This window comes from Dioscorea cayenensis, unplaced genomic scaffold (genome assembly GCF_009730915.1).
Source record: "Dioscorea cayenensis subsp. rotundata cultivar TDr96_F1 unplaced genomic scaffold, TDr96_F1_v2_PseudoChromosome.rev07_lg8_w22 25.fasta BLBR01000227.1, whole genome shotgun sequence".
Classification (NCBI taxonomy): domain Eukaryota; kingdom Viridiplantae; phylum Streptophyta; class Magnoliopsida; order Dioscoreales; family Dioscoreaceae; genus Dioscorea; species Dioscorea cayenensis.
Window position 1 is genome coordinate 16633 of NW_024086618.1, and position 22579 is coordinate 39211.

A 22579-nucleotide genomic window follows, 5' to 3' on the forward strand; every position below is an offset into this window, starting at 1 on the left:
CATAAGCGATAAGATAAAAACATAAAAAATAATCTTAAAACATACACTATCAGCGATATAAATTGTGGATAGTATGAATAGATAAATTGTGAAATAAAAAAGAATATTCTTAAGATATTCTATTTTAGAGTTAAAAATAGAGATGATGGTTGGAGAAACTGTATTTTTGAGTACTGAAGCGCTAAATATAGAGTTTTGGGTTGGAGATGGCCTAACTAGATTTAAATTTAATTGCGGACAAACAACACAATAAGTTTTTGAATCTACCGATCAATACTATCACAACAGATGATCTCACAATACTACCAGTTACAGCAAGAATGAGACTATGACATATACAAGGTGCTCGCTAGAGGCATACACATCTCACAATCAAGCACTCAAGTCATCAAATACCAAGCAAAAATCATCTACAACACCAACTCACAAATCTTTATACTGATGATCAATCTCTAGATGAACTAAGATTAAAAAATTGGAAAAAAAAAGAAGAAGAAAAGATCGACATTTACAACAATACAATCAGGAATACCATGTCTTTGGTTCATGTTTTGCTTACACAAGCAAAAAAATTCGAGAGTACCTGTAATTTCAATGCGATCCATCATCATTGCCAACACTTGTAGCGGCTCTGTCAATCGTCTGCATATTGTATTTTACGTATACCCTAGACCGGTTCTCGGCCCACCATTGTTCTGCTTGTTTCTCTGTGAATCGCTTCCGACTGTATTCGTGACGGAAAATAAGTTAAACATACATCCTTGTTAGTTTACAAAATTGGAAAGAAATTTGAATGAGAAAAATTTTTAAAACCAGTTCTCATACAATATATATATATATAATATTCTTTTTCACATTTGAAGATATATAATTCACTTTATGGTACATAGTTTTTCGATAGCTATTGCTTAAATATCATAAGTTTCAACTATTTCGTATCGGCCACACCTTTAAAATATCATTGAAATTTGCACTCTATATTACTAGTGATGTGGATGCCAACTGGACTATGCAACATTCATAAACTAACCTGGTTGGTAATTTTGTCATTAAAAGTTGAAGCTGATTTTTATATGCTTAACAAATAAACAAATGAAATTCAAGAAGTGAAAAACATAAACCACCCGAGCACGAACTAGTGCCATCATCTAGGAAACTTACCAAATATCCCCAACAAACCATTATCGCCCTTCAAATCAATATCCCTTGATAATATGGATTGGTTCTTGATTCTGTCCTTTGAGGTTTGCATTTTGCCAAATTAATTTTTATTCCTTGATTTGCTGAATTTAAATTCAACCATCTTAAAATTTTAAAACCTAATTTCGATTTTTTATGTCAAAATTATTCAACAGGTGACTTGCTTGCCAAATCAGTATAAATTGGACAATTGGAGATGCAGCATTCACTTCACTGCAGACATACAAATTAGGAAAAAGGTTTAGTGAATTGGCGAAGTGACGAAATTAACATTTGGGCTAAAGATTTTATCATGACAAACTAATAGGGTCTTAAATTAAACATGCACTGCAGCAGACACAAAGATGAACATCTCTTATCTTTTTTCATCCTAAAGAAGAATTCCAGTGAAAGGGGAAGACATATACCTGAAGCGAACACGCTTGAGATCTTTGCCACCACCAGGTAATGAAGTGAGAGTGATGTAAACCCCAGGCTCATCTTGTTCAACCCATTCAGACACAGTGGCATCGGCATCTGTCAGTTGGCTCCCATTTGACATGACCTCAGAATGACATGATTTGCTTATGGTACTGAGTGTGTTTGCTCTATCCAAAACAGGCAAGCCATTTGAGCAATTTAAATCTGGTACATGAGAGGAATGGCTCAGGTTGCTAGTTTCATCAGCAACTGCAGTGGAAGCCAAGGCGGCAATCTTACTACTTATGATGACTCCAACAGGCAACTTTTCAGCCATGTCCTTCAACTGCTCCAAACAAACCAAAATAAGATGAAAATAGAATATAATACAAGTTGACAAATAATAAGTTAGTGGATAAAACCATAGAATTTGAGATACCGAAGCAGATGTTCACTCTTTGACTAATGTCTAACAACTCTCACCCGAACAAACATCCCTCTAAACAGACTTACAATCTTAATAAGAAATAGATGATTGTATTGTATTGTGGAGATGCATCAATAACAACAGTAACAAATGTAATAAACTTGATACATGTATAAAAAATATTGGCTAATATTTATCCTCTAATAAAAAGTTAGAAAAACAATTATCAAAAAGTCAAAAGAAAATAAGCTGGAAAATAACTTCCTTATCAGTCATCAAATCTAGACTGCTTACAATTTTAGTTGGTCCTTTTATCGATAGAACATATATACAAAACACAGCAACATCCTACTATATTGTACCAAGACACCAAATCCTAATGTAAATAAAAACTAATCAAAAATAATAATCTCCTAATTAAACAAACTCTTAATCATATAACAATATAACAGTCACCCTAAAGAGAATTTTATATCTTACTTCATTTAGGTTAGTAAGTTTTGCCAAATTTATGGTGATCGTGGATCTCCAAATACAATTCAAACATATTTTTAACGCCGATACTTTTCCTTATTATGCAGCGCATCAGGTCACCAATAAGAAGATGTATCCTATATTACCAGACTGGTCAAATGCAGTGAATAGTAGGCTTCCGAACACAAATTAGAAAAAAATCAGCACCATGTCATGACCTCATTCATATGCAATCCCAAATTAAGTATAAATGCTCAATAGTCGAGGGGAGGTTGAACTGAAATAAAAATACAATCCAAAGATTGAAATAATAACATTTAAAAGAACATTGTCAGAAACAAAAGGTCAAATGCTAACAACATTGTCAGAACCAATGAATGCAAGCCAACAAGAAAAAAATCATAAATTGAGTCCTCAACTTGTTTAAACTAGGATTGTGTGAAGTTTTGGTTCTTATAATTTGCCTTAATGGTCATTTTTGTCTCTATACTTTTAAAATGTTCAAAACGGTCCATGTAATTTGCCCGTTTGTTCATTTTGACCCATGCACATCTAAAATGTTCAATATGGCGACCTCTTGACATACGATCCAAAACATGCCATTGATTTATCCATTTTCCTTAAGTAATATCAAATTTAAGATAAAAATAAACGGTCATATAGCCTATGGAGCTTATCAAATTTTGCAACGTTAGCATCTAATCAGTTGTTTCAAAAACTAAAAAATGTTTTGAATTGAGAAAAATAAATAAAGTAAACATATGTTTGGACAGTATAACGGCCACCATATCAAATATTTTCAGAATACATGGACTAAAATGAACAAAAAAGCAAAGTATGAGGACTATCTTGAACATTTTAAAAGTAGAGGAAGAAAATGAACATTAACACAATAAAAAGTAAAGCATGAGAAACAAAAAGCAATTAAGCCTTTGATAGAACCCTGGAATAGATTGGTTGACAATTAGAGAAGAGTAAATGGAATCAAATGGCAGGAATATGAGGATGAAATGAGATGGTGGCGGTATTGATAACCAGTTAAAGATGACTCTACCACACCAGATGTCCCCAAAACAAAATCACAATTCTCCCCTCCCCTCTCACCTCACTCAAAACCTCTAAATACCAAAATCCAAATAACAAACACATCATAACAAAATAACAAACAAAAAAACCCAAAATACTGAGACAAAACTACTCTAAACCAGTCCCAACTTGTTCCTACTTGCTCCTTCCCATGCCTTCCATGCCTTTGATACACCCACTTCACTGGGGGCCTAACAGCCTTTAAACTATTAAAACTTCAACTTTAGTCTATATGTTCCGCCTTTGTCTACCAAAATTTCTCTGCCTCTAAATTTTCATGGCCTTGGATATATATATATATATATATATATATGAAAAACCATTTGCACCCTTGATTTTTAGTTTCAAAGATATCTAGGAATTAGTACAAGCTGCCGACCAAAAGTGTTTTGGGCATCTAGAAAAGCCTTTTCTTCCCTTATATCTCTTTTTAGTGTTTATACCATTTCTGTTTTCTTACATTAATTTTTCTTACAAACTATCAGGTTACTATGAATCTTTGATATTTAAAAAAAAATGTTATATTGTATTATTCTACATACTAATTATGTTTTCGTAACTCATTACTAGCATCTAAGAAGCGAGCAAGGATGTAATCTCCTCGTCCTTTAGCAAGCAAGAAATATTCTATATTTTCTTTTATACAATATAACTGAGTAAATAATACACCTTTTAACCATTTTAAATAAAACAAGCAATCATGTTCTTACTTTTGCGAGTCTTTCTAAGAGCAGTTGGTCTAAGGCATGTTCACCAGGTCCAAAATAATCATCCTAATTTTCAAGAAAACTCGATTTAAGTTTCATCTTTTTTTTCTATAAAAACCCAAAACTTTATCTTTCCCTGTAAAATTCTACAATTTAAACTACCTGTAATAGAATTTAAAAAATGGCATTACTAACCATATCATTTAAAATAATCAAAAATAACAAAGACATTTGCGGAATTATATGTATACACATATTTGGAAATTTTATTTATAATGAGTTCAAATAATAATTTTTTAAATTTTTGAAAAAAATCAAGAGGAGCAGTTTTGTCATTTTTATTTATAGAAATATTTAAATTAGTTGTATATATTAATTTTAATATTATAAAAATTTTCAGAAAAAATATTTTATTTTATATGTAACCAAATTTTTAAAATGTTTGCTTAACTTTTCTCTCCTTGATTGTTTTTTAAAATTATCTATAATATATATCAAAATAACACATTTTCAAAGTTTGAATGTTTTTCAAAATTTAATTCAAAATCACTTCATTATAAATGTTTCAAATATTTTTTCATCATAATGTTTCTTTTTTATGAAGAAAATATACTTCAAAATTCCATTTACATCGATATGTATTGGCAATATATTATAATTTTAAAAGAAACTTAATTAAATAATTAATTATAAAATATTTCATGATATGATTATTTGATATAGGTTTATAAATAGCCTAAGATATTAAAAATGTATTTGATTACATTTATACTGTTTGATAACCACAAAAAAATAATTTTCTTGTCATTGAACAATAATTGATATTACATACTATATTTAATATAAATATTAAATATATAAAATGAATTATTCCAACAAAAACATAATAATATTCTTGATTAATTAAATATATAGCTAATTGTTAATTTTATAATTAATAAAATACAATGGTGTATTTTATAATTAATAAAACTTAATGGTCACCACCCATGGTGAGGTTAGGTGACCTACCGAATTCATATTTGCAAATCTTTTCCGCCAAACACAAAATTCTATAATCTAGTATTTCAAATGCATCTAAACAAACAATGGATTTAACACTCGCTTAATTTTCAAATACATTGTAATATGCAATCCATTCTATTTTTCACTACATTTAACCAAATGCTACCTAAGTTGAGCATCTCATCAACATCAAATAAGACAAGCATCTAATAAAATTAAATACTTTGCAACCCTATTTCAATTTTAGGTGGCTGAAAGAACACTAAAGTCCTTTTATTTCTGTAGCTCGTACTCTAATGCGTGAGAATTTTAGTATTCATTAAACCGGTTACATGGAGCAGAACAGCAATATGCTTTACATAAAGCCAAAATTAATGTTCTAAAATCTTTAGATCAAGTGCAACCATGTGAACCCCTTATTTACATGGCTTATAGCCTTATAATATATGTTGAATAAATTTAGAATTAACAGCCATTCATTTTGTAGTAACTTGATTAATGAGTTTAGATTACCAGAACATGAAAACTATTTGTTATTCAATAATTAAAATGTTGAGATCAATCTGAACTATTTCAGTTTTCAAACGATAAGAAGTTACCAGTAGAATTCAGATATGAATCAATCCTACAGGAAAATTGACTGTTGCTTCTTTAATTCTCAAGAACATCCTAAATAAAGTCCATTCTTTCCTGAGTATGGTTATTCTGAAAGAAATTCATGAATAAAAATCTAAATAAGAAATTGTTGTTGCCTTTAAAGAAACTTTTTTAGTTGTCAATCTTCTAAAACATTAAACAAAATCTAAATTAATTTGAAATTTTAAAAAGAAACAATGATACGGTAAAGAAAAAGGACTGATTAGATCGAAAAAGAAAGAAGGAAAGAAACTGTAGCAAAAATGATTAAAACTAGACGTATAAGAAAAAAAAAAATAGAAATACAACAGACCAAGCTTTTACAGAACTATTTATTTTTAATTTCGTAGGTTATCCAAAGCATTCTTAGTCTACACATTAGACAGTAGATTCTTGATCTCATATATTGATAAAATTACTTAGTGAAACAGTAGTGAAAATTATCATTTGACTAGATTTCATTTATCCTATCTTCAGTTCAACCAAGAGGTAGCTTATAGAATGATTAAAATACACAAATTAGCTATTATAAAAGCGGGAATGCACAAATAAAGTATCCAAAGAGGTTTAAATATAAAACATAAGTTTGAATGAACGACTATATATCAGTGTTAATACCGCAATCACAAGGTTGCAGGCACAAGACTCTTCCTCACAAGCTTGCCTTGAATTCCCCACCATGAACATCATAGAGTCATGGATTGAGCCAGCTCACTGCGTTTCTTCTATTCAATGGGCTACCTTGTTAACATTGACTACCTAGTTAGTCCCATCTAATAAAAAACTAGGAACTTTATTTTGGCACTACAAATTATAAACTTTTGAGAGAGATTCACGCTCATAGAGGATGTCACAACTGAGAACGGATGAAGTAGAAGTTTGTGGTACCTAAGCTTTATAATTTAAGATGACAAGAAACGTATAAAGGATGTGTCACAAATAGGATGAAGGCAGGTTAGAAAAAATGGAGGGGAGCTTCAAAGTTTTATGTGATCGTAGAATACATATTAAATTAAAAGGCAAGATTTATAGAACAATTGTCAGGCTTGCTATGATGTATGGGTCGGAATGTAAGGCAGTTAACAAACAACGTACTCAAAAAATGGGCAAGGCTAAGATGAGAATGTCGAGATCGATCTCAAGTATTACTAGGAAAAACCTATTAATGAATAAATTTATTCAAAATAAATTGTGAGTGACACCTATTATTGACAAGTCAAGAGAGAATCAATTAAGATGGTATAGGCATGTCCTTAAACAATTGGTAGATGCCCCATAATAAAAGAAGTCCTTTTAGTAAAGAGTCATAGTGTTTGGTTTGTTACTTGTAATATTAACTCTGTAATTTCTTCTTATTTTAATAAATAAGCTCTCTGAGCTCTTTCCCTCAAAAAAAAAAAGAGTCATAGAAGAGAAAGAAGTAAACCAAAAAAGTGTTTAGCATAAAGTTTATGAAATGAAACATTTGAACTTGGCTTACTTATTAGTTTGGCCCTCAATATTTTTTTTTGTTGTTGTTGTAGTTACAAACCTTTGAACCCACCGTCATCAAGGCACGTCAATTATGTCTTAAGAAACATCCAATGGGTAACCATCAGAACTGATCTAGCATTGTGCTACGATAGTTGCTTTGAGTTTTATGATTGATTTAGTTTTAGAATAATGTAAACAAATAGTAGAGGAATAATTCTTGTTACCAAAAAAAAAATGCGTTGTAGCTAAATGGTGGGAAGGATGTCCATGGCAAAGCTTACACCAAGGAGGGTTGCCTCTTGAAAAACAAATAATTCAATAGATCAATATAGTATAACCTACTCCTAGTGCAACACTAACACGAAGCCATTTTAGAGTCTACATGTTCTATTCTTATCATCATTGCCAAAGTTTCTTTATGCTGACTACTGACATCAGGATAGCAAAACATAATTATAGCATTATCAACTCCATGGTACAATCAGGACACAGAAAGGTTCAATGACTCGAAAAGATATCCTAGTCTCTGTTGCCCATTTAGTTTGCATTATTTTGCTAATTATGTCATCTTGAGAAGAAATAAAAGCTTGGATATCTATTTATGCATGAGTGCAATCAAGGCTTCAAATGCACCAGCCACTGGCAAGCTACTTGGAGCTCAGTTAGGAAGAAGCTCATTCATTAAGCAAATGAGCTAAGCTCAAGCCAAGCTTTAGTAAAAAGATGCATCATATGGTATAGACTACCATGAAACATTAGCCCCAGTCGCCAAGCTCAATATAGTACGAGTCTTGCTCTCTCTTGGCAAAGATAAAGACATCAACTAGATGTCAAAATGCATCCCTGAATGGTGATTTGGAAGAGAAGTAAATATAAAGATTCCACCGAGACTACACACAGAGTCAACTCGAAATAAAGTTTGCAAATTGAGGAAATCTTTGTGCGGTTTAAAACAGTCACCATGTCCATCGTTTGGTAAGTCTGCAAACTCAATAATTAAACTTGACTATTGCTAATGTCAAGCAGATCATACCTTGTTTGTGAAGTTTTCCCCGACTAGACAGGTAGCTATTCTAATTTTATATATGAACGACATTATTCTGACTGGTGATTATGATGATCAGCTCGAAAAGATAAAGAAATTATTACCCAAGGAGTAAGAGATCAAAGATCTCAGCCATCTCAGGTATTTTCTCGGTATGGAGGTAGCTCGATCTAAGAATGGCATATTTGTGTCTCAATGCAAGTATGTCCTGGATCTTCTCAATGAGATAGGGATGATGGTTTGTAAAACCTGTAGGCACTCCTATGGATCTTACAAAAAGGATTGGAAAAGCAAAGAATAGTACAACTGCGGACAGGGAGATATCAAAGATTGGTTGACTAACTCATTTACTTATCACATACTCGACCTGACATCAAATTTCAAGTTAGAGTGGTTAGTCAATACATGAATAATCCAACAAAAGAACACATGGAGACAGTAAGCCGAATTTTAAGATATCTGAAGATGACTCTGGGGAAAGAAATACAGTATAATAAGGGCAGTAATAAGGAACTTGATGTTTTCTCGGATGTTGACTGCATAGAAGATATTTAAGACAGACGCTTAACTATAGGATATTGCTCATATGTGTGGGGAAAACTTGTGACTTGAAGGTGCAAGAAACAACTGGTAGTTTCGAGAAGCAGTACAGAGGCAAAATTTGGAGCTTTGACCCTCAAGATTTGTGAAGGAATGTAGATTCGAAGATTGCTCAAGAAGTTGACAATCCATGGCAAGGAACCAATCAAGTTTGTTTAATGATAATCAAGCAGTTATTAGCATTGCAAAGAATCCTTTACATCATGACAGGACCAGACACATTGAGATAGACCGCCGCTTCATTTCTAAGAAGGTTGGGAGTTCAATTGTCCAACTCATATACACACCCACTAAATAACAAACAACGGATATCCTTACCAAAGCTCTACCAAGAAGGCAAGAACTACCTTCAAAGATTTGAGTTGCAAGCTATGCATTTATAATGTTTATAACACAACTTGAGAGGGAGTGGAAATTTTCATAGAAATTAGTTATAAATTTAGGGATTTATTTGTCCTATTATAGTGGACTGAAAAAAGGAGAATCTGGTTTTATTAACCAGATTTTCAAATTAATGTAGTTTCCTCTTTTAGTGAGAAATTTTTCAATTTGTTTTGATCTTTTCCCACTTTTGTGGCTAGTGCATTGAGCAGCCATTTACTATACATACATCAATTCTACATCAATAAACAAGCAAGAATATTTCTTAGAAATCTTCACATACGAATATCAAAATGGGTCAATCAATTATAAGTATGATGCATGCTTAGTCTTTAGACGGCAGGAGTAGATAATTGAAAAGTTTGGGAAGAAGGGATCAAAAACCTTTTTCCTTCTTTCGCTAATCCAAAAGAGAAAAGTCCAAGTATTATAAGCCAATAGAAAACTTAGTAGATTCAGTGGTGGATAGCTAATTTCTTTTTTGAATAGAACATGGGTGTGAAAACAATCAAAGTTCATGACTAGAATAACAATTTGAATGGATAAGGCCCAAAATAAAGAAGTGGGATAAAACTTTCTTATTGATGGATGCCTAGATGGATGGCAAGAAGAAAGAAAACACACACAAATCTGGAATTAAGTGGGGAATTACTTTCTATTAGAGTGACTAACAATACCACATCAGTTAACTTGAAACATATGGATCTCTCATCCTATCAACCTAAGCTTTTGGGTTGAATCAAGCCCAAATAATATATGGTCACCATCAAATATGTTATCAGAGTTTGATTTGTTTGGTTTGTTTGTAACGTGGCCAATTAAAATAAGCTAGCACGTATCAAAGGGGCATATTAGAGTAACTAATAGTCCAAATTGATTAATTTGAAAAATATGTATTATTTCAGTTCTTGGAGAAAAAAGAATTAGAATCAATTCAATTGCAAAAACCTCAAAATATAAAAGTTTTACCCTCATTTTATGCTTCCTCATAATATGTAAAAAACAATCAAAAGAGAAAAACTAACACTATTTGCAATCTATAGAAGTGCTCAAGAATATCCTTACAAAAGACAGGTGGATGCACCTTTTAAGAGAGGAAATGAGTTCAACAAAGAGACCATAAAAGTACTCCTATGTACCAATTGTAAAGCTTGACCTAAAAGAGACCCTTAAAAGTAAACAGAACCAAACATTGACCTTAGATGAGGATGGTATTGAAATAAGATCATTCAATCATTTGATATGCTTCTTTAATAAAATTGCTTCTTATATACAAAATTGATTGTCGATCAGCAGTTGTTAATCATGATACCATCCAGTCAGAAAAGAAACTTACTTGGGCAGTAAGGGACTTGATAACTTCCTTTGCTGCTTTGCATTTTACAGTTTCTTCCTCAGCTATAGCAATGGCCTCCTTGAGCTGTTTGGTTGTTCTTTCCAACTCGATTTCTTGAAGTTGGGCCTTACGAGTGAGATTCTCCACCTACAAAACATATTTTTTTCATAAAGATGTCTGGATCTTTACCCAAAAAAAAACTTAAAGAATGCCAAAAAACTTGACTATCACTTGGAGAAACTTCTGCTACTACTGACATGAAAGCATGAACTCAACAAACTACGAATTATCAATCTGCCAAATCAATAAATCTGCACAAGGTACAAAATTTGTCATTGTTTCTAATGATGGACATCATATTTTCTTCAATCTTTCAATATAGTGAACGTTGACACTTTTTACCATCAAATTGAATCCCAAAGTACACTAAACAGAAGCTTGATCATCCAGCATGAGTAAAATCAAATATAAGAGTAGCACATGAATAAAACAAGTTTGCAACATGAAAGGCTGATTCCATTGTCTACTATTGTATGAATTCAGCCGAACTAGAGATGATCCAACATACAAGAGATCAAATTATCCATTATCACATGCAAAGTTGGCAAGCATACGTAGAGGGAACAAATCAACAGTTTACAGATTATGAATAGCTTACATATATATAACATAAGGGACAAAAAAATCATCTTCAGAAAAAAAATCTCTTACAGTTATTAATTTCCCTCAATTGAACAAGCCAAAATTAGCAACTAGTTTGTTGAAAATCCAGTCAATACTTCAAAAAATATCAATAAGGACCATATCTCAAATCAACAAGAAGCAAAAACTATTTATTTGGGTTTTATCATTCTTCACAAAGTAATTATTAAATCAGTAAACCATCCGTTAAGAGTTCATTTACAAATTTCATTGACATCACTTAACTAGCAGCATAAAGAAAATACAATTTACATAATTGAAGACCACTTTTGTGCATGTCACAAAATGAGTCATGCACACAAAGTCAAACAAGCTGATCTAAAACACAGCAAGAAAATCTTTAAACAACAACAACTACAAACCATTAAACCTAAATTTATTTAATTTTTCATAAAGAAATATTTTTCAATGTAATATTTTGATAACCACAAAAAAAAAAAGATGAAATAACAATCCCATAATTCAAACAAAACTAGTTATTGTTTATGTTAATTGTGTTAAGACTTAAGCTATGATTAAATGGGCAATTACCCAGGTTTGCAAAATTTATAGACTTGAATTATGAACGATGCACAAGATCTAGTTCCAAAAATGTGTAAAGAAAGGAAGCACACATTTTGGAGTAAAGAATTTTACATCTTGCGACTAATGACTTGCTGAAGGAAAAATAGAGAAGCTGGGATCCAGGAGGACAATGAAAATTTTATTTTAAGTTATATTAATCCACCATTTGGCATGCTAAAAACAAATATTGAAGAAGCTATGCCAGGATATCCAGTAGAAATTTTGTACTAATAGAGCAGAAACACATCTGAACCTCCATACTGTTTTATCTAAAAGAAAAAAAAATCCTTGTAATGAATATACAAGTATGAGTTCAACTCAATTGCACACTCAGGAATATAGCCAGTATAATAAAAAAACCAGATCAATGGCATAACTAGAATATTTTGTGTGACTAGGTGCGCACTTATTTACCTGTGCTTTTAACCGCAGAACTTCTTGGCTCAGACTATCATTGGTCCTTTTCACATCATCTATGACAAGTCTCGGAGAAGTTAAACCTCCTAGAGTTGGGGTAGGGGTAGTAGAACGAGGAGGGCTAGTTCTTCTAGATGTGGGTGATGTTGCACGGGAAGCAATTCTTGTTCCCGGAACAGAAGCAGAGAAGATCTTTTTTGAAGATCCAAATAATGGAATAGGAGATACACGACTGCTATTAAACTCAAACTTCTTGTTTCTTTTGAAAGATCTACCCTCTGCATTCTTTAAAGGCTCAATGGAAGAAAAGCTGGACACTTGCATATGAGATCTAGAATTGAACTTCTCCTTGCCAATTGACTCGCTAAGCCCTTGAATCATGTTTACTTTCCTATTAATTGTAGATTTAGATGATTCATTTTCCAAGGTCTTCCACAGCTTGGCATAGCAACTATCGCAAACACGATATGGTTTATTAGCGTTTGGTGCCATGGAAGCCTTCAGTGACTTCTTACTGCTGCAAGAATTACAGAAGACAAGTGCACAATTGTAGCAATTATGACGCTTCCTCTTAAAATTAAATGGTAGACGGCAACCAGAACAGATTGACTGATCGACACCAGACGCCCACTTGTGAATGCAGATTGCTGCAGTAAAATTTCTGCCACAAACAATGTTTCTGACTTGTTTGTCTTTTAAAGCTTCAACAACTGTGGGGGAATTTCTATCTTCAGTGTCTCCATGACCTAGCTGCCCATTTGCGCCCTTTCCCCAAGTATAAACTTCAGTTCTAGAAGTCAAGACTGCAACATGATAAGCTCCACAAGATATCTCCTCCACAAAATTTTTCAAGAGCTTTCCTTCAACACGGACAGGAAGCTTTCCATCAGCTTGAGGGTGTCCAAGTTGACCATAAACACTACTGCCCATTGAATAAACATGACCAGAGGTTGTAAGTGCCACTGTCAAGCTATGTCCACAAGCAACTTGACAGAAGTTTGGCTCGACCAAGGCAGCAACACAAGTAGGAACAAGTTTTGATTCCTTGTCACCATGTCCAAGACGTCCCTTGTCTCCGTCCCCCCATGTGAAAAGCTTACCTGAAGAGCAATGGCTGGAACCTGAATTTCCAGCCAAAACTTCAACAACAGCAGCCGTGTGCCAAACACCACAAGCTGCTCGAACTGTACGTAGTCCCTTCAAAGATCCAACTTCCCTAGGCACTGAGACACTGCTGCGATCTCCATGACCAAGGACACCGAATGTTCCATCTCCAAAAGTAAACAATTGCCCTGAAGAGGTCACAATGGCTGTATGCCAAGGCCCACAGGAAATGGACGAGACATGAATTCCATCCAAAGGTCCATTAACCCTTTTCGGGATCCAGTGACTCACAATATTTCCATGGCCAAGGATTCCAAGATTGTAGTTACCATCACCCCATGTGTAGAGATCTCCAGATAGTGTGACAGCACAAGTATGAAATTCACCACATGCTACAAGTTCAATATTCATATTGACAAGAGCATCTATGAGTTTTGGCTGTGAGGCATCAAAATCCACACCATGCCCAAGCCTGCCTCCTGATTCCTCGCCCCAAGCATAGATCTCTCCTTGCTTGGTGACAAGGGCAGCATGCCTTCCACCACAGGATATATTCTGAACATCAAGTATTACAGCAGAATCTAAGGCTTTTGGCACAAGAGAATCCATCTTAAGGCCAGGACAACTTCCTACTCTGTTACTACCCCCACCAAGCAAGGCATCACCAGTTCCCTCCCCCCATATGAAAACATCACCCAACGCATCACCATCATCATGACCAGAACCTTGACTTGACGAGCTAATCGCACTTGACAGGCTAACTCTAAAACCATCAGCTGCAATGCCCTTCACATGGTCATTTGCACAATCTGAAAATCCAGATGATAAAGAGTTTACAGACCCCGTTGCAGAATCTGTAGGAAAGAAACCCCTGGGAGGAACAGCATACAGTATAACATCAGAAAAAGACTTATCCGAACCATTCTTTGGTGGACTATCATATGGACTTGAAAGTCGAAGGGGATCACTGCCATCCTGAGTCAAAGTGTTTATTAAAGACTTCCACTCGAGTCATAATGACAAAAATATGAATTTAAAAAGGATCAACAAGGAATACAGGGCACCTTATGCAAGCTATCACAGCTGCTAAATGGGGAACTCAAAGGTGAGCTCCTCTGGGTGTATGTTTTTGGGCTATTTGTCTCAGAAGGCACTCCATCACTTCTTGATTCTGCCCTCCATTTCTTCTGGTGACTGCATGATACAAGTGATTTTAAACCAGCAAACCAGACTTCAGCTTCATCTTTATCCTTGCATATCTGATAGTTATGGTGAAAAAATCACCATTTGAAAAATCAAAGTTGAGCTTCAGACATTTTCGATGTGATTTTCATTAAAAAATAAAAAGATAATCTGATTAAAAGAAAATAAAATAAAAACATAGTACCGCAATGGTCAGTATATAGAAATTCTTACAAGATCCAATGATCTGTCATTGTATATAAGAGAAAAGGACTGACATTCCTTCTCAGGCCTTGGGTACCTCTGAAAGATTGCCTGAAAAAGAAAAAAAATCGTATTAATATCTCTCGTGAATTAAGCAAGTACTAAATAAATAAAAATATACCAGGAAAACTAGCCACATGTATAAAGGGATGAGAAAAGAATTATAGCAATTTAATTAGTGATTAACTAACACAGATGAAATACAGTCACAAAATCAAAATTGGACTCCATAAGAGCATTTCCGAAGCAAGAAAGCTTGAAATGATTGAATGAAACATGAAACAATTATAATCATAGCTTTCAAGTTTTACCCAACAGCGTTAGTGGGTCAAAGACGTCCCTAAACAATTATACCAAGAAAAGGCTATAATGAAGGTTTTAAATCTTCCAAAATAAAAAGATTGAGCTATTCTATGAGTTTATACATTATCTTACAAGAAATAGTTCCAACCCTGTTAATCCTTCAATTGTGGGTTACCTAGATTGCCACAAGTTAACCCAAGCACCAACCAAACACCAAGGTTACCCCTACCAACCTTCTTTAACACAATGTCATTATTTAAATAATTATGTTTGGAATTTAACTTTAAAAATTATTAATATTAATCAACAGCTATTATCAATTAGAAAAGTATTATTTTAATCTTGGAGTGATTGGTAACCCCCAACATCAAATCAAACACACCTTAGGAATTAATTTAACCAAAGATCAAGTAACAGTGCTGTTCTAGATGTCGTTATCGGGAACTAATCTTCATAGTAAGTGATGTGAATTCTTTTACTTTACACGAGGAAACACTAACTTATAGTATGCAAGTAACAGTTGGACATTTAGCCAATGAAAACCTTGATAATCTCAATGCCATCCAAGAAAAAACCAGTAAGGCCATCAAAATCCACCCCAGAACAGGATGAACTTGAACAACAGACGGATATCCACCTGGATTAGACTGTTCTATCCTTCTCCCAAAAACTTACTTGCAACTTGTTTTAATAACCTAAAACTGAAACTTGCTCAATGATTTTCACAAAGAAAAGCTGTATTATTCAGAATCGAAAAAGCTGAAGACAAAAAGGAATGCTATCATAAATATGATGAGATAACTAAGTATTCCACGCAAAGCAGGGTTTTCAAGCACTTTCAAGGAAATAATCCACAGGATTTCCTTATGTATAATTTTGGAACTACTGAAGAAAGAAGTCAAAGCATGAGGACATACAGTGCGTTGCCCAGGCATGATTCTGGACACATGGTTCAACTTGAGGTGCTTTTCCTCTTTCCCTGAAAACCATATTAACATAGACTCATCCTGAAAACAAGCAATATTAAGGCTTGCATAAGGATTTAGCAGATAAAAAATTTATCCATAAAATTTAAAACATAAGACATGTAAGAAGTTGAAGTTGAGGCACTGGAAGTTGGAGACCAGCAATCATTTTCCAGATAATATTGTGCACAAATGCTACGGGAGAAGTGTCCATGGATTTTACAACTTTCTACAACTTCCAGTTGAGACAGCTCATAACTCTACATGGTTCATGGAAAAATCTGGATAACAAGGAATTTTGGTTCTAAAGCAGAAAAAGTGAAGAAAGGAAGTGAAGGGAATATTTTAAAAGAAACAGGTTTTTAAGCCTGTGTGTACTATCTATCATAAAGGCTCTTCTGAGTTCTGACAGATCACTAGTGGCCCTTGGCTCAAGTAGGTACTACCTCTCCTTGAGTGAGACTTTGTGTTAAATTCTTTGGTGCTTGCATATTATTATTGCCAAAAAAAAAGGGACTCATATAGGAACTTATTCTAGAAAGGAAGGTGTGATGGCATGAAAGATGAATAAGTCTTTCATGGTACTAATTTATTTTACCATTCAAAACCAGCTGAATTGTGATCAATGAGATCCAAAAAGAAGCTAAGGTGTAACAATGAGGTATTAAGGCTGGAGTTAGCATTATCACCCTGTCATTATTGATTTTATCTTGGGTTCAGCAATTCTAAAATTTACAGGAAAGATCTTCACAAAGTCTCATAAACTTGGATAAATCAATTTTCCAGCCAAAAGTTCATGTAAGCACAAGGTGAGAGTCTTTTCCAAACAAGAAGATGCGAAGAAGAGAAAGTTGACATTGAGACCAAAGAGGCGTCACTTCAACATTCTTTCCAAGGTTCTTCCACTTGATTTCTAACAAAAAATTTGAAGAGCATAAGAATAAAAATGCATAAAATTTACATTGCTCGTTAACTTGATTATTGTACTTTTTATAAAGATGGAAATACTTGCCAAAGTATCTGATATTATATTAAATCCCCTATAGAACTAATGAAGAAGCAATGATCTAATCAAAAATCACCAAAGGATATTCGAAGTTGTTCTTGTTCTTTTGTCTATATCTAAACATTGACAAAAGGGTATGTGTAAGAAGAAGGAATCTAAGATCAAGTAAATGCAATGTAATATTACATATATTTCACTGCCATAGAAGAAAACTGAATCAGGCTGTGCAGAATGTCTGCGGACACTTAAATTCTTACACTGGACACTCTGAAAGGGCAAAATTTAGGCTTTCCTCTGCGCCCATACTTGAGCAAACATGCACCCTTTTTAAGAGCAATGATGGCCTGAAGTAGATAATCAAATATAAATATGATCAAATATTAAAAATTCAAAAACAAATAAATTAATCGAAGTTACTAAATGCTAAAGATCTCACAAGATATAGAAAACATCTCTCATATCTTAAGTTAACTATAAGGAAAGAATCATTATTAAACTTGAACAGGGTGGATGTTTTGGCTGCAATACCATAAAATAAAGTGAATAAGAATAAGACTGCTTTTGTTCAAGAAATCATGAAATGAGTAATAAGCCATGCAACAATGCAAAATAAACAAATAAACCAACAAATAAATAAATGCTATCGCAAGTAAAGAAAATTTTGGAACCAAATACAAATAACTGAGATTTTTGTTTTTTATTTGCTATTAAGCACGTGGACATCTTAATATAATTTTTATGCTCTAGTGAACTAAAAGCATGATGTTTTCACATATCACCATCTAGCATTATCAATGACATGAGATATTAGAATCAGTGATACTTGATAAACCAAGACTAACTAGACAAAAAAATCCATTTTCTTAGATGATAACCTAATATATTATCTAAACTGGATATTATCAAAAAACTTAGGCTGATAGAATGAGAGTCTCAGACTGACAATTTGTATCTACCAAATTAATCAATGTGGGACTATTAGCTACTCTAATACACTCCCTAGATACTTGCTAATCTATTTTAACTAGCCATGTTCCAAACAATCTAGACAACCTAAGCTTTAATACCATGTTAGATGCAAACCAAACATATTATCTAAGCTCGATTCGACCAAAAGCTTAAGCTGATAGAATGAGTCTTATATATTCAAATTCATATTTACCACACTAATCAATGTGGGGCCATTAGTTACTCTAATGCATTTGGGATGGCTACAGAAAATCAGCATGAACATGAGCCAAATTTTATTCAAACACGCAATTCAGTAAAATGAATGCCTCAGCCATTGCTAATCAAAAAAGCTCTATAGTCATTTCCACTTCACTATTCTCTGTTTGGATTGCTACTACACTCCTCAACTAAGATAATTTTAAACAAAAGGAATTAGCACATTTTTCAGTGATTCAAATAGTTCATCAGATGTAAAATGTATGTGTTCACCACAACAATAAATAAAACTCAACATGAACTCCAGTATCTTCAATTTCACCTAATGTGCTTCTAGTTCCATATTGACTGTATATAGTATGTCTTGCACATTGAAAAAGATACGAAAAGTATCTAAATGTCCCAAACTCCAGAAGAATTGCCAAACTCTTTACATTTATTTTAAACTATTTGGATAAGTCTTGTTTCTTTGCTAGCCAAGGCACTCTTGAATATATGCTTTTTTCGAACCTAATAACATTTGCTTATATTTGTTCTATTTTCTCATTCATTTCTTTCTGATTTTCCTTGACAAAGCCTCACAACTCCTTGGTTGTATATAAATATAAAGGGTTTCCCAAAGGAAGATTAAGATCATAAAAGGAAAAGAAACAAACAAACATGGACTTTGCATGAGCCTTATGGTTGGGTCCACTTTGATTTTTATGAACTCAATCATTCACTTCATTCTTTACCACAATATTTTATGAACAAGTGCCATATATAACTCCACTTTCTACACAAATCGTCTAGATTCTAGACAATGGGTCAATTTTGGCTATTACTTTTGGTGACAACAAAGTATTAAGTTCTAGTCACATGAATTCTGCTAGGTTATATATTCTTTTTTATTTAAAACACAATTTTCTAAAGTTAAAGGAATTCTTTTAGTGATGAATACTAAATATAAATTAGTATCTATTTAGTTAAATTATTAGTAGTGATGTAAAAAATTGTTATTCATAATTGTCCTTGTTTTAAAATTTCCTATGATTTCTTCCATCTCATAAGAGTATCTGCTATGCATGTGCTTTTGATCTCAAACTGTTGGAACAAGCTTGGTAGATTTAAGTTTTAAAAATTTGTCAAGTCTAAGGCAAATTTTAAATTACAATATCCAAATTCTAGGGATCAGCCTATCTGGTGTTTACCCAAATTTATCCAGGTAATGAATTAAATGAGAAAGAGAACATTTTCCACATAAAAACCAATAGCCTTTCATCTGGTAGGTTTAAAACAAAATATTAACAGTATGTCATAAAATTTTTCAAAGCATAAACCATTAATATATTTAACAAAAGAGAGTTTTGGTTGTGAGAAGCTTTTAATCTGGAGTGATATGGTATAAAGTATAGATCATAATGTTAGACCATTTGAAATGAACTTGTCAAATTTCCTATATACCAAGAACTTTCTCACAATCATTGTTAGTGAAGTCCAAAGTCACTAGGGAGGGAGAAGGCAAACTAAAATTATCATACTCAGCAGACTCAGATGGATCAACTTTTCATAGTTGTTTCTTGACCCACCTCATTTTTTTTTTTTCAGTTTATGAGTGAAAATAGTAAAAATTCATTGAAATTAGCCACATAACTAAAGTGACAAATGTTATAAATATATGGGAATCCAGTAGAAGTCTTGCAAAGAAGCTAGAGAATGAGCCTAGTTAAGCAGATCTAAAGCTTTATGATATTCCCTCCATTTGTGAAAAGCATGGCTCCACATAGATCATCATATAAGTCTGGGAGAAAGAAGAGCCATCCAATGGTGGTCTATTTTCCTTAAAATCCAAGTCCACATAATGGTTTGGTTATATCCAGTTGTCAAAACGAAACAAGTTAGAGGATAAGATGGATTTGATTTTTAAATTCCAAAGAGATGGCATGTACCAAATAGCAAGGCCAATGCAGAAACAATAGAGTTGATCTAGCATCTGAATTGTTAATTCAAACCAAAGTATTGGTTTGACTTTTCCTCATAAAAACTCAAGTATCCCAATGTATAACTGGACCAACTGGAAAAATATGAGCTTACATTTTATTATATTTTAATTTTTCTTTCAGCCCCAAAGATGACAAACAGCCAAAGCGAGTATTGGTTTTGCAACGATTGCTTTTTGACAAAATCAAAAATAATGGGTGAACATTTACCTTCAACAGTTGGAATTTTTATGCAGCAAGCTTCAGGTATAATTTAAGGCTCATCAGCCAGTATTAGTGGATTTTTAAGACCAGAAAGAATAGCAATGACAATGCTTCCACTAGCATTAGGAAAACAAACCTTGAGTGTTATCCAAAACAACAACAAATGTATAATTCAACTCTAGAACCCAAGCTTCTTGAACTTGCCTAATATAGTTCCAATAGAACCCTGCCATAGACTTCACTGTGATACCACATTGTTAATGTAGATGTTATACCAATTTTGCAGCCTTGAGTGGCAACTAGAAAACCAACAATAGCTCATAATAATATAATCGAGATGTTGACCATCTTCATCCCAGTAAAATCTACATAATGAAATTAACAACAGAAAGCACAATTGATCAGAGCTCCTTACCCCACTGCTCTCAAAAGAACAAAAAATAATAAAAGAAAAAAAGTCAATTCAGAAAATCAAAAACAACAGATGAAAAAAGAAGAAAAAGCCAAGGAAGAACAGTTCAACGATAATTCTCTGCTGTGAGCCCACACCAACAACAACCATTGTTCAAAATGTGACTTTTTACACTTCATCTATCTATCTCTTAATCTTCTGCAACAAATCATCGTGAAGCATCATCACTCAAATCCTAACATGATCACAACCATTGAAATACCAATTCAGAAACATATCTCTGTAAAATTTTTACCAGTCTGGGTACCAGGCATGATTTAATGAAACATAGCTAAAATCATAAACCCCGAAATCTCAATCACACTAACTCTTGGGGAAAAAAATACCAGAACAAAATCATTCCCAGTATTCTCAAACTGCTGATTCTTGACAACAGCAATGCAAATGCAAATCAATATCAACCAATTCATTATTCATTCATGCACTTCACAACAATACCAAACCCCAAAATTCAAACAAAAATCCAAGTAAAAACCTATTAAAAACAAGAATGTACCTGCTTGATGTCCCTCTCGACGGCTCCAGTCCTGGACTCACCGGCGGCCGCCGACATCGCCGGATCACGCTTCGTAACAACTCAAACGATCACAAGAGCGATCGCAGAAGGAATCAAAGCCCATGCCATTCTCATGAAACAGATTGAGACGGCGAAACGAAGGAGATGGAGAAAAAGAAAAGGTGGCTTCTTTTTTTCCCTACCTTTTTCTTTTTAATATATTCGATCTTACATGCAATGATGCGTGAGATTTAAATAAAATTAAAAATTAAAAAATTAAAAAAGAGTTGAAGTAGCAATGGGGGGGGAGGCGGAAGCATGTAAATGGAAAGTAGGACCCACAAATGCTTAGATCATGCTTTTGTTTGGAAGAGAGAAAGAAAATGTAAATATTAGGAATGTGTCATTTTCTTTTTGGATTTACTGCTGAGTGTTGAAGTAATCAGATTCTTAATTTATTAAACCCTTGATTTGAAAATATTTTGACTGGTGGACTCTGTTTTATGTCAACTGTGGACTTCAAGACTTTTAGAAGAAAAAAAAAACAAAAACAGAGTTTGTGATATTTTTATGTCATTAAAATTACTATCAATTTGCTTGTTTGCCACCTAAAACGGATGATGTTAGCAATGATTGTTTTTTAAGATGTCACCATCCCAACATGTTGGTCTACTCATGCTTATAATGCTGGCAATTATCACTAGTGAATCTGGAGTCATCCAGCTTGCAATTGGTAGTTTGTTAGTTATTATATTTGTTGATTTATTTCATAACTGTTAGTAATTGTGCATTACCGCATCTCATTAGACTCATTGTATCTATTTGGTTTCGGTTAATTAAGTCATGGTTTATTTTTTTTTCCAAAAAATAGTAATTAATGAAAATTAGATTATTATATCAGTTTTGATTGCAACGGCTTGTTTTTATTAGTTAGGATCAAATACTTTCTCAACAATTTGTTCATATGGTCTATAAAGCAATTGTA

At 33.3% G+C, this 22579-nt stretch overlaps 1 protein-coding gene across 6 annotated transcripts; it reads right to left on the bottom strand.

Annotated features, from left to right (window-relative positions):
- Positions 1-309: 309 nt before the first annotated feature.
- On the bottom strand, positions 310-21785 carry LOC120253857 (PH, RCC1 and FYVE domains-containing protein 1-like). 6 transcript variants are annotated; one of them, XM_039262071.1, is made up of 10 exons: positions 21595-21785; positions 17534-17620; positions 16223-16312; positions 14973-15053; positions 14621-14815; positions 14477-14531; positions 12450-14365; positions 10770-10916; positions 1608-1945; positions 310-724 (listed from the first exon to the last, which is right to left on the bottom strand). In XM_039262071.1, the coding sequence occupies exons 1-10, from the start codon at positions 21649-21651 to the stop codon at positions 592-594; spliced, it is 3099 nt and encodes a 1032-aa protein (XP_039118005.1). In that variant the 5' UTR covers positions 21652-21785; the 3' UTR covers positions 310-591. The 6 variants fall into 6 exon arrangements, with proteins under 6 accessions (XP_039118005.1, XP_039118002.1, XP_039118003.1 ...); XM_039262068.1 differs by having other exon boundaries at positions 12450-14531; XM_039262069.1 differs by lacking the exon at positions 17534-17620 and having other exon boundaries at positions 12450-14531.
- Positions 21786-22579: the final 794 nt, after the last annotated feature.